Raw genomic sequence first — 16,557 nt, forward strand, 5'->3', positions numbered from 1 at the left:
CTGTTCATTACACTCAAGACACTGAAAGACTTGCCTTCCTGCTTTGCTCACTGCTGCATGTACTTTGCTCTCTCAGGCCAACTGGCTAGAAAAGCTTTAGAAGAAAACAAAGTTTTTCTTAGGTCTTAGAGAACCTAGCAAGCTGCAGTGTGTATCCAGACCACCTAGCTATAAAGTGGGAGTACCTAGGCTAGGGAACGAGTAGATTCAAGACATATCAGTGGACTTGGCCCAGAAACAACAGCAAGCTTCTTTTTACCAATTCTCTTCCCACAATTTTTGTTATAGAATATTTTCCACTTAAGGCATAATAGTATCTCTGAGATGAGAAATTACTGAAGCAGGGTTGCAGCTATGCATTCAGGAGTCATGAGACCCATCACATTTGACAGTAGGATGGATGGGTTCCCACCCTTTCCCTGGCCCAATCCTACTCACCACTATACGGCAACCCCACTCATCCACCTTTGAAGTGAAGAAGCTGCTCTGAGTCTGTTCTATAATAGCATTTTGTGAGGCTGTTAATAAATACCAGTTACCCTCTATGACAGGCAGGGTGTATGTGGAGGGAGGGCTGCATATTATACCCATGGGCATCTACCAGTGAGGGATGGGCCATTTGCCCTCACTGCAACATTGCCACCAAGCATACTTTTAATTCCTCCACAGAAGTGAATGGCAGCCATTTACCAATATGGGAGAAAATGAAGGTTGCATCTGGAAAAGCCACTGAGGTGGGAGCTACATACGCAATCTGGTGAGCCTCCCCACTAAGAATCAAGCCTGCTCCTTCATTTGCATAGCCCCATCCTGGTTCTATTTCTTTGTCTGTAGGCAGACTGTGTGTATATCCTGCCTGTCTACCAAAGAGCTTAGAGAAGCATACAGGAGGTTTCCCCATTTTATCCTCACAGCCTCCACCTGTGAGACAGGCTGGACCAAGAGACAGTGGTTGAGCCCAGGTCACCTACTGTGCCTCATGGATAAATGAGGATTTGAGCTCCTTGGTCAACCAACACCATCCTCCACGTCACACTGACTCTGCCATCGGCAGCAGCATCATAGAATGGGCTGCTATCATCACGTCACAAATGGATGCTAGATGGGGGTGAGGTGGGAAGTTACTTCCAGGCACTATTGAAGTTTTGTCTTTCCTTCCAAGCAATTCAGGGTTGGTCACTGGTGGATCAGAATGCTGGGTCAAAGAGCAAATTGCACTCTGCTCCCAGGGAGGAGGGTGTGCCACCCCTGCTATGAAGAAACATGAGCAAACACCCACCTTGGCGAGGTCCTCTTTTTCTACGGAAAGCTGCTCCTGACTGCAAGGCCTCTAGCAGGCTGTCCATGACTCCCGTTTCATCACCCTCTGCAAGAAGAACAAGTAAAAAATAGTAACAGTGACTTCTTGTTGCCTTCATCACCACCCACACCTTATCATAATCGCAAGGAATGACACTGCATACCTGGCCCCATACAGGGAGTATCAAGAGAATGCAGCCCTCCCAAGCCACCCACACAAGGCTGCATAGAAACATCACCCTCAGGCCCAACTTAAATGCCCAGGAGCACCATGTGGTGTAATACTTCCTGGACAGTACAAGGCCAGCGCTCAGTGCGTTCCTGTGTGTCTTGGAGGCAGAGAATGAAATTGTACATTTGAATGCTCCCTTTGGAAAAACAGAAAACAAACTTCCCACATGTGGAAAGCTAGCATGTCAAGGAGTAGGCCACACTAAAATACTTTTCCTCAGCATGCTTTCTCCCTACCAAGTACAGGAAGTTGTTTTTATAATGTGGGGAAGGATTCAAACATGCAGGTCCCAGACTTGTACTCTGTAGAACAGGGGTCAGCACCCTGACAGCTGCAGGCATCATGGTGCCCTCCAATACCCTCGTTCACACCCGCCACACCCCCGCTGCCACTTCTGCCACTGTTTCTTCCTACTGCCATGCTCAGCTCAGCAGAAAGCAGGAAGTTTGCAGACTTCCTGATTCCTTGCTCCTGATGTGAGTGTGGTGGTAGGGAGCAGTGGTGGGGGCGGGGATGCAGGAAGAAGATGATGGGGCTGGGGGAAGAAGACCAGAGAAGAGCAGCTGCAGGGTGCGGGTAAGGGAAAGGAAACCCCGAGCAGGGAGGTGGGCAGGGAAGGATATCTAGGGGAGGGCAGACAAGAGAAGAGGAAATCCCCTCAAACGGGCAAAAATTACATATGTGCCCCTGGACCTGAACCCCCCCCCCCCAAATTACCTTCAAAAAGGTTGCCTACCCCTGCTGTAGAGGTAGAGTCCTGGAAAGGCTTCTGCTGCACATTTGATTCAGGACTAAACCAGCTGCATGTGTGTTTATTAAACACGCATTTGCTGGTTCGGTGATAAAGCAGGGGTGGCACGGAGGACAGCAGTGATGTCCGCCCATTCCCTGTTTCACTGATTTAAGACATTTTCTCCTAGCCTGATTCTGATACAGGAAGTGAGCCAGCAGGGAGAAAACATCAGGAAGCAGCAAAACTGGGGAAAGAAGGCAGAGAAAAGGGGCATCTTTCACTCCTCTTCCCCCTGGGCTTCTTTTAGTTAACCCCTCCATCCCCGCTGCTTTTTCATCAAACCAGAGAGTGCCTGTTCCCTAAACACACATGCACATGCCTGGCTTGGCCTTCATCTCTCAAGTTCTCTCTTCTACACAAGGAAGTGGAAATACATTCCTTCTTGATTAGCACAAAAAGCAGAGATGAAAACCCCCCATTCACTTCCCATTTGGGCCATTCGCTCCAAGTGCTGAGAAATCCCCTTGCAAGACAGGCTCGGGAGGGACTCTGTGGTCACAAAGGCTCCCCTCCCCCCTCCTGCAGTGGGATCTCTGGCAGGGTCCCAGCAGCCTGTAATAGGCCCAGGTGCTGGGTTATTCTGCTGCCTTGATGTGATTTGCACCCCAAGGGGATCAGTGCCATCCAGTTTCCATTAATCTACTTTTCACTCTCTGCTGTGCTCTAGCCACTAAAGAGATGAGCTGGTCTGCCTCAACTGATCTCCTTGCCTGACCAACACGCCTGATCCAGGTCCAGAGAGCATGCGCCAATGGAGATGTCTGCATTGTCCCTGTGGCAGAGGCTGTGCACCGCCACTACCCCATCCTGCAAGACAAGCAGCCCAGCTTCTCTGGTAGATAGCCATCAAAGCATTTAAATACAGAATCCAGAGAAAGAATGGATGGATTATACTTTTGCCTGGCATCCCTTCCAGTAGCAGAAGGGAAGCCAAAGATACCTTGGAGGGGAGGGGAAATCAGATAGGGTAATAGCTGGGTTTTAAAAAACGATTTTGTGAATGAAATCTTATGAAGCCAGATTCAACTATCTTGTACACACGAGTCCCCTGCTCATCTTGCATTTGGGTAGCTAGTCTCTAACATCCTCGGCAGGGTTTACAGACTCCACAAGCATCTATGCATGATAATAAATCCCTTTCATATTCCATCTGACCCCACCCCATTCATCAGCTTGGTGCTGAAAGTGTTAACCAGAGATTCATGAGCAGCTCTACAAATCTTGGTTTCCATAGTAGCAGCTCCTGACGAAACATAAACCTATAAAATCACATTAGAACATCTGTTGGGTGCGTTCAGGCAGCCTGAATCCATTGTCCACAGTGCCACCTGCTGGCAAAAATAACCTGCTACACCTGACCTATATTGCTGGCACACTCAACCTAGAGTTCTCCTCCCTGTGCTCATTCTGGAAGAAGTACCAATGACAAGGGAAACTACAGAGGAGCCACTACACTGGCGTGCAAACAGAGATTTAGAAATTTGCCAGCTAAGGACAGAGGGAATGTTGAGGCCTTTTATGGCATGGTAAAAAAAAAAAAAAAAAGACTGAATCCAACTCAAGCACCTCTAGACAGACAACTCATCACGTAGCACAGCCTGGAGCTGGAATTAAAGTGCCTGCAATAGTGCTATGTAGCTTCTTGAGACTATGGACCAGCTAACAGAGTCCTCCTACACATACACACACACACGGATGGGATGGACAAATCTGTCAATTTTGGTTTCTCTCAGTTTCTCATTTTTTGAATCTTAAGTTTGTTTCATCCTGTTTCCACACCAGTTTGCAATTTTTAAAAACAAGTCTAAACAAACATTAATACACATTTTCATGCACATTTCTCCTACAATATGCATTTTTGCAGGCAATTTCCCCAAATATGTGTTTTTGTACATTATTTATACTACTATATACATTTTTGTGTGCATTTTCCCCTAATATATGCATTTTTCATTGGACATATTCAGAGAATATTGCATTGCACATATGTGGAGAAGTGCGAATATCAAAGTATAACTCTGTTTCAGTTCACGTACTGGTTTGGGAAGGGCAAATTGGGCAAGTTTGCTTTACAATATGAATAAAATGAATTTCTCCCCATCACACACACACACACACACACACACACACACACGGTGGCTTCCCTATGATGAAACCCCATGTAGGCGAACCATGCAACTGATGCAATTGTGCAGGTGATGATAGAGCTTCAGGTGTATTTGAATGGACCACAGTCACCTACTGACAGGCAAACATGGAAGGCAACAAAGAGGTGGCAGTGTAATTTTGCAGCAACCACCCTGTTCTCCTCTCAGACTGATGCTGCTTTTAGAAAAAAGCATTGTCCTGGGTGGGGGTGGGGGCAGGCTTGGCCTTTCCTTGAAAGGAATGGCCACAACAAAGGAATTGGGAGCCATCTGGCAAACCTAAAGAGGCCACATGACTGATGGTGGAAGATCACTGTTGATGAGCTGGGCTGCATGCTGAAGCATGCGAGGGAAAGTTAGCCACCAACAGGCAACACTCAAATAACTCATTTTTTTTCTTTTTTCTTTTCTTTTTTTGCTTCTCCGTCTTGATTTGCCAACCTCAAGTATTCAGCTACCACAGTGCAGCATTCTTGGGCTTCCTCAACAACTGCACAAGAACAGTAGCCTGAGTGCAGAGTGATGTGCAGGTAATGAGGCTATAAAAATGTCACCTTAAAGGAAATGCTGCCGCCAGCCAACTCTGAGTAGCACTGGGAACAGAGAGAAACAGGCAAGAGAGCAACACACGCCCAGCACAAAACCATCAGAGGAGCTCTGATGGATCAGACGAATGACCATCTAGTCTAGCACTCTATTTCCAACGGAGGGACAGAAGAAGCTGCTTTATACTGAGCTGGGTCACTGATCCATCTAACCCCAGGACTGCTTACACTGATTCTCCAGGGTTTCAGACAGGGGTCTTTCCCAGCCGTATCTGGAGATACGAGGCATTGAACCTGGGACCTTCGGCATGCAAATCACATGCTTTACCACTGAGCTACAGTCCTTCCCAGTGGCACGCCAAATGCTTCCTGGAAGTCATGTATTTATTTTATTTATTTATTTATTGCATTTATATCCCGCCTTTTTTCCTCCAAGGAACTCAAGGCAGCGTACATGATCCTCCTCCTTCCTCCATTTTATCCTCACAACAACAACCCTGTGAGGTGGGTTGGGCTGAGAGTCTGTGACTGGCCCAAAGTCACCCAGTGAGCTTCCATGGCCGAGTGGGGACTAGAACCCGGATCTCCCGACTCCCAGTCCAGCACTCTAGCCACTACACCACACTGGCTCTCTCTCATGTAGGCAATAGCTGTCCTGCATGGTTAGCCCCTCAGCAACTGCTACCTAGAGATCTTCCACCCCTAAACCCCAGGGCTCCATTAATCCATCCTGGTGAAAAAGCAGAAAATGGCTGTCACTGGGATTTGACAAGGGCTCTAATTCTTGGAGTTTAATGAAACATGCGGAGAGGAGGAAGGCAAGGAAAACTCTTTCTCTACAGAAATCTGGCACTACTTAAACTTGAGAAATAATTCAGCCAGAGTGGGAGTGGTTCTGTGAAATCATAGGGCCCCTCAAACTCCCTGATATCCTTCCTCCACAAAGCCAGCGCTGTTTCTCTGCAGTCATATTACAACCAGCACTGTTTCACCACAGTAACTCAAGACAAAACTGTGGGGGGAAGGGGGAAGGAATGCACAGAGAACCATAAGCCATGTCACTCAGCACAACTTAAACTTGCTCCAAGGCAGGGATAACTGGCAGGAAATTGTGGGAGACAGGAAATAAGCAGACAGGGGCAGTAATTGAGTCCATATGTTCTAACAAAAGAATGTGTTTGGTAGGAAAGAGAAGATTGTGCCTGTATGTACGCAAGTCTCATAAAAAAGGAACAGCACAGAAAACGCAGCTTTCCAGAAGGGCCACTTGATTGGACCATTAGAACCAGCACCTCAGAAACCTGCACTAATATCTGAAGCTGAAGCTGATAATTAGAAATGTTAATTGGCCTATGCAAATATGGGCTATGGATCTACAGAGAATATAGCCTTCGCTAACACCTTCAGGCATCCAGGGAGGAACAAGGGAATACTTGAACAATTTGAATTTAAGGTCTAAAAAGAAATTTGAATTAATCTAATCTTTAGCGATTTAGAAATGTCAAAGCCCTATTGAAAGGGAACGTGGTAAGAGGCAAATTAGCACCAAACAGCCAAGGAGTTGCTGTTTATTTGCAGAACAACGTAATCGGAAGAAACGTCACAAATGTCAGAAATGGCATTTTCATCATAAATATGGAAATCCAGTGAAGTGAGTTCAGTCTATAGCAGGGGTGCAAAGCCCACAGGCCTCATCTGGCCTGCTGGGATCCCCCATCCACCCCACGGAGCCTCCTGGGCTACCTCTAGGGGGCAGGACTTGGCCTCTAAGCCCCACCCCCTGGAAGAATCCCACTGGAGGACATTCTCCACATCTCCAGTCAGAGACAACAGCATCCTTGTGTGCCCCTCCCTCTCTCATTACCAAGTGTCTCTTAGACTCAAGGTATGAATCCAAGAGTAGCTGCTACAGAAAGCTCACATGATTATTTTAGACTGAAGGTAGAAATGAACTAGTGACGTGCCTGTCAGTTTGAGGAGCTGCCGTTTGGACTCCTCCTCTTCCCCTGTACAAAGCTAAATGAAAACTCCACATTCAGGAACACTGTACCTCTCAATGACAGAAAGCAGCACAGGTTCTTGTGGGTTTTCTGAAAGAGTCTGGATGGCCACTGCTAAAAACAGGACTCTGGAGTACATAGATTCTGGGTCTGATCCAGAAGGGCTCTCATGAAGACTCTTAGGGGGAGGAGGCACTCTCCTTCCCATGAACTGGCCTACCCAGTTCCTTTGTAGAAAGCTTTCCACTGGGGCAAAGAGATCACATGACTACAGAATAAATCCACCTACACTGCTAGGAGGTCAGTACTGCTGTGCCAGGTTGTTACTGGATAAAACATAAGCCAAGTCTCCCCTGGCTTGCATTCAAAACCCCCTCCCTGTTCCCAAGCTGTTCTACAGTACCTGCGTTCATATCAATCAGCTGCTCTCTCTTCTGTTGCTTCTCTTGCCGTTCCTTCTCTGCCTTTTCTTTGGCTAGCTTAGCTCTGCGCATCTTCTCCTCTGTCTCACGCCGCTTCTGGTTCTCCTTTACAGCTTGCTGAAAACAAGACACAGCTAGCTGGTAAGAGGGTCAATGGGGGCCACATGATGCTTTCTTCTCAACAGCGTAAAAAAATAATGTGGCGCTGGCCACAACAGAAGAGCCAACCATTAGCCAACAACTGGACAGATTTCTGGTAGATGGCTATTAGCCATGATTATTATGTGGAATCTTTAGGTTCAGAGGCAGCATACACCTCTGAATACCAGATGCTGGAAGGCTTACAATAGCCTATCTTCCAACATTTCACAAATGAAAACAGGGACAGCACTCTCAAACCAATAATCACTGACTGAATGCCACCCCACCCCACCCCACCCACCCACCACATTTCTCCTCTAGTGTACACTGTGCCAGTAAACTAACCATCACAGCTTTAAAAAAACACTTTAGAAAGTTTAATCTCAGAATAGAACTGGGTGTCATTATTACAGAAAAGTTGTAACACGAACACATTCAGCAACATTTCTTACTGGAATAAACATTTACTTTTAAATGTTTACTTTCAGAGAGCTAGTCTTGTAGCCTTCCCAAACTTGATGCCCTCTAGGTGTGTTCAGTCACAATTCCCATAACCCATGTCCATTGGCCATGTTGGCTGGGGATGATGGGAGTTTTAATTAACACATCTGGGGGACACCAGGTTGGAAAAGGATTTAGTTGAGGGTCTGAAACCTCAAGCAGTACTGGCACACATACATGTACACTTAACGTTTACAAAGGCATCCAGCAATCTCTCTGCAAAAGGCATAATAAGGGGAAAAGATGGAGATGTGCAGCAGGAGAGGGCCCATCTCCCATCATGCATTTGAGAGCATCTGGAAGTAGTCTGCTGGATGCTGCTAGATGCAGAGTACTGGACTGGATGGATCTTTGGTCAGAAACATGCAAGAGAAAGGGTCATACCACAGTTTAAAAGGATAAGATGGGATGCTCACCACAAACATGTTTCTGAAGTTGCTCAGATTGGTGAAGAACTCCTCAATGGATATTTTATTGGAGTCAAAGAGGAAGTATTGTCCTAATTCCTTGTAGAGGTTTTCCATGTTTGAGTGCATCATCCGTAGCTTCTCATACTGCTCTTGGGCTTCCTTAACAAAGCTGTAAGACTTGAGTCAAAGACCACAAATGGTTCCTGAGTGGAAGAACTATCTAACCGTAACCAGTTTATTTTAACGCTGCTATCAGCTTGATATTTAGTGTGTTTGTTATGTTCTATCCCACCTTTATTTTGTATCTGATCTTTTCGTCCAGAAGACAGCTTACAGAAAATAAAAACATATAATTACATTGGGGTTGCTTCTACCCACTCTGATAAACAGCAGTGCTCTGGCATTATCTCCTCTCCCCCCAAAACAAGTTCGGATTAGGTCACTGTCATTGTTGTCATCACCTCTCATACCTCTGGCAAGTGAAAGGTCCATGGTTTGCCTGCATACAATTACACATACACACCTACCTTCCTTCTAGGACTGCAGGTCTTTGCACAATCTAAAGGCAGAGAGGAAGGACCCAAACACAGCGGCTGAGGCTCAGGGGAGCTGGTGAGCAGTGCTAGTTGGATGTTTTGAAGTGATGATTTTATTGGTCTTGATGTTTTGTGGTTTCTTAATTTGTTTTAAATATGACATCTGTTGCCTTGAATATATTTTTTATAGAAAAGCAGGATAAAAATTGATTAAATAAACAAACAGTGCACAAGGCCACCCTGTGAGCTCTCTCTCCAGCTTACTGGATTCACTCTGAACAGCAAAAGGACCTCATCTCTAGCAGCAGTGCCCCCCTCCATACCCAGCCAATCATAATCCATCCCCATCCCACACCCCCGTCCTTCACTCAAAATTACAATCGGGAGCACTGGCCTGCCTTGTTAAAGGGACTTAGAGCTATTGGCTATGTCGGGAATTGGGCCTTTCCCATAGCTGTCCTTAGCAGTCACATATCTGATTTAGGGTCTCAAAAAATAAGGGAAGGAACCCAGAGGTCTTGTTTCTCAGTACCACACACATAATTCCTTCTTCCACATGCTGCTCTCTGGTTCTCAGTGCACAATTTTTGAAGGATATGTTCATTTTCTCTACAAATTTATCCTTCTCTTCTGTAGTGCTGGGGAAACTGTCAACATCCCGCTGCACATCTGAAATCTGTTTCTTCATTAGGTCCAGACTTTTCCGTAAATTCTCAGCAGAAACTTGGGGGAGAAAAAAAAGACAACACAGAGGTAAAGGATTACAAATGAAAGAGGAATTTTTACTTGCTGTAATGCCTATTCTTAAAGAAGGCAGGAGGGCATTCAAATATCCATTGCGATATCCCCTCCAATCACACCAGGAAGCAAGACCAGCTGTGATGGACTTTTCCATGGGAGACGTTCCTCCACTTCTTCAGACTGGACTGGGAAAAAGCAGGACCCCCCAATTCCCCCCCCCCAATACATATAGCAATGAACCAATAATCTTTTCGGATAGGCATAGAGGTGGATTGGAAGTCCTTACTGGGGAAGAGTGCTCTGCAGAACTCTCCAAGCAAATGTGGCATTTGCTGCTGCCAATAATGAACTTAATGAACCTATTTCATGTAATTCAAGAGGCAGAGGGGCCACCTCATCCCTGAGTTCACACTGCTCCTTGCCCCCTACAAATCCATGCATTGAGTGTGGACACCTGAGAAGCCTATGCATGCAGGCTTCCATGGGAGCTGGAACCTTGATCGCACATGGTTCCAGCCCCTGGGGATAGTACCCTTCTTCCAGCAGCCCAGGATGGTATTCAGGACTGCTACCTGTCTCTTCTGGATGTTAGTGCTAAGACCCTTGGCCAGATGGTTCTGTAAGAACTCCAACACAGTTGGGACATTGTCTCAACCCAACATTTTTTTCCTTTTGAACACACCAAATCAAAAATTCCCTCCATGTGGACCAGTAGACCCTGTTAGTAGCTGGGCACCTAGAAGACAGGAGTGTAGACAAAACCTCCAATGAATAAACAAACTGACTCAGCCACGCCCACTCAACCTCCATACTATAAAGCTGAAGGATTTCAGGATATGGATGTTGCACAGGCAGTAGTGTAGTGGCAAATCCAGAAGTGCAGGGTCCCTTCATGACAGTCACAGCCATGCCCCCTCACAGCCACACCCTCTTCTAAGATTGTACAACTTTGTAAGATATACAGCCTTCAACTGGGATCCAAAAACAGTGCAGCGGAGAGTAAGACAGGGGTATTTCAATTGGATGTCTGAGAAAAAATGCAGGGGTGTTAATCTTTTTCACCCACTCACTCACACACAAACATTTTAGGTTTTCAATATGATACTCTATGGAAGCTTCACCCTCTCAACTCAGCCCTCATGGACCGATCCCTTCTCATTTAAACAGCCCCTTCCACACTCCCTTAGTGCCCCAACATTACCCATTAGCCTTTCCTAAGCTCCTTCGTTATATCTCTCCCATCCCGCAACAGAAATGTCAACACACCCAGCTGGAAACACACACACACACACACACACCCCCCTTCTTTCTCCTCTCCCCTCAACTGAGTTTTTTCTGTTTCCCTTCCCTCCACCAGGGTTTGTTTGCCCAGATACATGCCAACCTTGTACCAAAAAGTGTAGCTGACAGAGCAGGCTGCATTTGGCAATTCTGGTTACTGTAGAGATTAATGTTCAAGAATTAACAGTGCAATCCAGTGGGTCTTTATTTCAAATTAATTTAAAGAGATATTGGGAAGGCGGCTAAGGCTGCAGTCCTACACACACTTATCTGGGAGAAAGCCCAATTGGCCACTGAACATAGTGGGACTGACTTCTGAGTAAACATGCATAGGATTGTGTGATAAATCCTAAAAACTAGCCACCTGCCCCGCCCCATAAGTAAATAATGGTGGCACCATCACAACCCCTTCTCCTGCTACTGCAGGTGGCTGGTGTTGCTGGAGACGAGGGCAGCGCCGGGTGTGCAGGCACGGAGCAGGGACGGGAGGAGAAGCCAAGAGCTGAGGAGGAGAAGTGGGGGAGAGGAGGCTGCAGAGCTCTCCCTCTCTCGCTCCCTTTGTCTGGCTGGCTCTGCGTAGTAGACAAGAGGCAGCCAAGAGGCAGCTGCTCACACTCCCTCTGCTCCCTTCTCCTTCCCTAGCAGACTGTGACCCAGCTGAGGGCTGGCTTCAAAAAATTGCCAGAGCAAAGCCCCGGCACGACATGCCACCACTACACCACTGTGCACAGGCCCCTAACCAACAGATATGGAGATGTGTTAGCAGAACCCAGTGTCATTGACATGGATATCAGTTCTGGAAATCATAGCCTTCTTGGCCAGTGCAGGGCTATAACAATGACTTTGGTTCTTTGATCCTATGCAAAACTCTCAAAATGAAGCTGATCGGTGGAAACGTGTACAGAAGCCCCTGTGGACTCTCTATAAACGCCATATAAACTCCACATGCGTATTCTCTGACGTTGTGAATTGGTTTAACAGGGGAATCCCAAAACACTAGATGACTTGCTGGAAGATTTCCTTGTGAAGAGTCCTTTCCAACTCTAATGGATTTCCTGCTCAGTCACTCCATGACAGTGTTGGTCACCCCAGCCAGACATTCACTGAGAGGGACAGGAGATTCTGTCCTGCTCACTAGAGGATCATGCTTTTCTGGTGAAGCAACTGGAAGCATGTACCGCCCTGCTGGTCGATATATACTTTTGTAGAAATGTTATCTGCATGTATGAGTGCATACAGCAAGCAACTGGATCTCCTCTTAGAATATCAGAAGGGCCAGCTTGATTGACCTGATCACCAAGCAACGGATTCTCCTGTGAGCCTCCATGTTTGTGCAACAGACCCGGCCACCCAGTCTTTCACATGTGCTTCCCAGTCCAAGAAGCTGGCATCTGTTGTTGTTGGGTTTTTTAATTTTTAATTTGCAAATACACCAACAACAAACAAAAAAGAAAAAGGAGGTGGGGGGGAGCCACAAGGAAGGGGGGGGGGGAGAAAAAATAGGGAAGAACCTGTCATAAACATATCCGTACACAATAATCATTCACATCACTCTTAATTTTAAAAAAAGAACAAGAACAAGAGGGAAAAAGAAGGGTTTGACACTTGCATTTCAAATATATATGTTAATATAAGCAGTCCATGTATCTAAATAAGCATCCACACAACTTTTTTGGCTGTAGGAGATACAGTCAAATGTAGCAAGAACAGCAAGATCTTCATTCCACTGAGTGATAGGTGGTAGGTGTTTTTCCTTCGAAGCTTTTAAATCTCTTTGCAACTGTAAGGGCACTCAGTATCCACTTTTGCTATCCATCTGTTAATCCTCACATCACAGGGATGTAATTCAAAAGCGCATGGACATCTGTTATTATCACAGACTTTTCAAGAACAATGTTTATGCGGGCAATAACTTCCAACCAAAAAGAAGCCACTACAGGATATGCCTGCATCATATGCCTCAGTTAGGTATTGCCCACATTACATCACCAGCAACTGGCAGAGCTAGCCAAGTTCTTCTGAACAAGCCTTTGTGATGTCCAAAATATGCAAAACATCAATTTTTGTCTAGGCACCAATATATCGAGATACATTACTGGACCAATTCTGGACCAATGAAATTGCTACTGAGTAACATTGGGTGTCTTGATACTACCTACAGGCATTAATTCAGATTTTGACCAATTAATAGTATAACCCAAAAGTATATCAAGCATACAAGAAGGATGCAGACAAACTGGAGAGGGTTCAGAGAAGGGCAAAAAAGATGATCAGGGGACTGGAAACAAAGCCCTATGAAGAGAAACTGAAAGAACTGGGCCTGTTTAGCCTTGAGAAGAGAAGACTGAGGGGAGATAGGATAGCGCTCTTCAAGTACTTGAAAGGTTGTCACAGAGAGGAAGGCCAGGATCTCTTCTCGATCATCCCAGAGTGCAGGACACAGAATCATGGGCTCAAGTTACAGGAAGCCAGATTCCAGCTGAACATCAGGAAAAACTTCCTGACTGTTAGAGCAATACGACAATGGAACCAATTACCTAGGGAGGTGGTGGGCTCTCCCACACTGGAGGCATTCAAGATGAGGCTGGACAGCCATCAGTCAGGGATGCTCTGACTTGGATTCCTGCACTGAGCAGGCGGTTGGACTCAATGGCTTGTAGGCTCCTTCCAACCCTACTATTGTATGATTCTATGATATCAATTAATCTTATTAATAATTCAGGACTCTAACCTACTGATGAATAACATATCATCCATGTATAAAGCTGTATTATATTCATCCTATTAATGCACAAAACCATAATCGTCTCTACTCTGCCCAACTGCCCACGCCAAGGGTTCTAAACACAAATCAAACATCATCCATCATGGCTATGATCTAAAACGTTATCTCTAGACTGACATCTCTGATCAATCAGCTACTGTCCAGCCACCATGTCAGGCAATCCATTTGTGAGATGATCAGGAGGATCCTGTGTTAGGGCTAGTTATCTCCTCCTAAAAAAAGAAGCAGGATATGTTAGAGATGCCTTGTATGGAATCTGGACCAGTCTGCTGGGTCCTGGTGAGACACCATCATGCCAAGCACCTGCACCAAGAACATAACATCCACCTTCGTGCTGGCAGACTTTGATCTGATGTATGAATGCAACAGATGAGTCTCTCTTCCAGAATGTGGAATTGCTGTGTGTCTAGTCATACTCTGAGACGGTCCAGCAGCTATGCTCATTTCACAAAACTCTTTTCCAGATTGACTATGAAATCATGCTCCTGGAGGCAGTTCAATGAGAGCTAGATGATCTTATTACCCTTTTTCAGAAACTGGAGCGGATCAAGATGTTAAGGTACAGGTAGAGGATTACCCCCTGAAGTCTTGGGCACGCAAACAGGTCCAGCCAGGTCCTTTTGGTGCTGCTGTGAGGCCTGAGAGCAGCATTCTGTACTGAAAGTTCCTGTGATCACAGACAAAACACAGGTACTTGCTGTAAGAGGGTCATATGAGGACATGAAGATAAATCTGCAGCCTCCAACAAGTCTGTGGATGCTTGGAATTCCATGGTGTAATCCAAGGAGATTGTCTCGTTAACCAAGTGCCTGTGGCTGTCTATGTCGATCTTTCCACAAAATGGAGACAGTCCCCTATACATGTTTGGTGTCAGCTGGAATGGCTTTATTTTATTTATTTATTTACAACATAGAATCATAGAATAGTAAGGTTGGAAGGGACCTACAAGGCCATCGAGTCCAACCCCCTCCTCAGTGCAGGAATCCAAGTCAGAGCATCCCCAATAGATTTCTAGGGAATTGGTTCCATTGTCGTATTGCTCTAACAGTCAGGAAGTTTTTCCTGAGGTTCAGCCGGAATCTGGCTTCCTGTCACTTGAGCCCATTATTCCGTGTCCTGCACTCTGGGATGATCGAGAAGAGATCCTGGCCTTCCTCTCTGTGACAACCTTTCAAGTACTTGAAGAGCGCTATCATATCTCCCCTCAATCTTCTCTTCTCAAGGCTAAACATGCCCAGTTCTTTCAGTGTCTCTTCATAAGGCTTTGTTTCCAGTCCCCTGATCATCTTTTTTGCCCTCCTCTGAACCCTCTCCAGTTTGTCTGCATCCTTCTTAAAATGTGGTGCCCAGAACTGGACACAGTACTCCAGATGAGGCCTAACCAGTGCTGAGTAGAGGGGAACTAGTACTTCCTGGGATTTGGAAGCTATGCTTCTATTAATACAGCCCAAAATAGCATTTGCCTTCTTTGCTCACATCACATTGTTGGCTCATATTCAGCTTGTGATCTACAACAATTCCAAGATCCAACATCTTTACCCCGTCCACCAACTAACTCCTCTGGGTGGTTTTTAAAAATTAAGAAGCAATAAAATACAAACATATAATCATATAAAAACATATATTGAACATATTCCTTTGAAGGAGGTGAGGAAGAAACTGTTCCAAAGGATGGCTGAGTTGAGTCTCTTGTGGTTGTCTTTGGATGGATTCACTTTGCCATCTTGCTGGAGAAGTGTGTAGAATTCCCAAAGGACTGCTGTGGTTTGGCTTTCTTGTCCTCCTCCTTAGCTGGCTCTGGTTTCCACCAGTACTGCTTCTAAGGGATCTCCAAGCCAGTGGATAACCGAAAAAGGAGCACTCACCCGTCAAGACAGAAAGCCCGGAACCACAAACCAGTTGTTGAGGTAAATGTTACACCTTGCCGCTACATTGTGCGTCATAGCTCTGGAAGTCAACTGAACCACATCTAGGGAGAACTCGCCCAGTAGGAAATCCTCTCAGGCCATTTTTCAAGCACCAGGATATTGCACGGCATGTAATATCCGGAGTGAACTCCTCTGTCCAAAGACAGGTGGCCTCAGTGGAGATTAATCTGGTGACTGATGCCCATAAGGATGCTACCGAGGTCTCTAAGGTTATTCCTAGGTCTGGCTCAACACAGGGCCATAGGTCCACCTTCATCTTTGGATAGAATGACTGTCACTGAGGGTAGTGCTGAAACTAGGATGTCTGCTGTAGGGATCCCGAGGCAACTCATGACTGTCTCTGGTAGAGAACATGGTTGGTTGCTTAGGCAATTCATCTTTTTGTCTGTTCAATTCTGCTGTTAGTATTTTGTTGGACAACTCCTGAAACGGCACTTTGGGGGCTTAGATGGTGCCTGGTGGAACATCACCTACACCCTTGATGTAAGCCCCTGCCTTTGAATCCCTGCCATCTGTAAGATGCAAACTCCTGACTGTCTTCAAGCAGTTTTTGGAAAACAAGTCCACAGGGAATATGCAGGCCAATGCTGAAGCCCTGTTCCATGTTCTCCTCTGACAATTTCCTTCCCCGCTCTGGGAAATTCTGACCCAGCAGGTGAGAATAGGGGTGCAATATCATCTGGGTTGATCACCCAAAGTCTGCCACTGTCTGCCACCCTTCATTTGTTTTGTGAATTTGTATACCAGCACCCTTCAATAAGGATTTCCATACTGGTTCAGTTCAAGGGACTTTAGA

The 16,557-nt window shown here is 45.9% G+C and overlaps 1 protein-coding gene across 4 annotated transcripts in view; it reads right to left on the reverse strand.

The window, feature by feature from the left end:
* The window catches only part of DIAPH1 (diaphanous related formin 1), a 189,257-nt gene that overhangs the window by 24,932 nt on the left and 147,768 nt on the right, over positions 1–16,557 (reverse strand). For all 4 annotated transcript variants that reach the window (XM_084850935.1, XM_084850933.1, XM_084850931.1 and 1 more), the window contains 4 exons: positions 9,624–9,749; positions 8,497–8,660; positions 7,420–7,555; positions 1,280–1,366 (listed from right to left, as the gene is read on the reverse strand). In XM_084850935.1, coding sequence (XP_084707061.1) covers positions 1,280–1,366; positions 7,420–7,555; positions 8,497–8,660; positions 9,624–9,749 — 513 coding nt within the window. The remainder of the gene's footprint in view (positions 1–1,279; positions 1,367–7,419; positions 7,556–8,496; positions 8,661–9,623; positions 9,750–16,557) is intronic.

The sequence above is a fragment of the Heloderma suspectum genome, chromosome 4 (assembly GCF_057233095.1).
Source record: "Heloderma suspectum isolate Gila_16-S chromosome 4, 16-S_ref, whole genome shotgun sequence".
Classification (NCBI taxonomy): Eukaryota; Metazoa; Chordata; class Lepidosauria; order Squamata; family Helodermatidae; genus Heloderma; species Heloderma suspectum.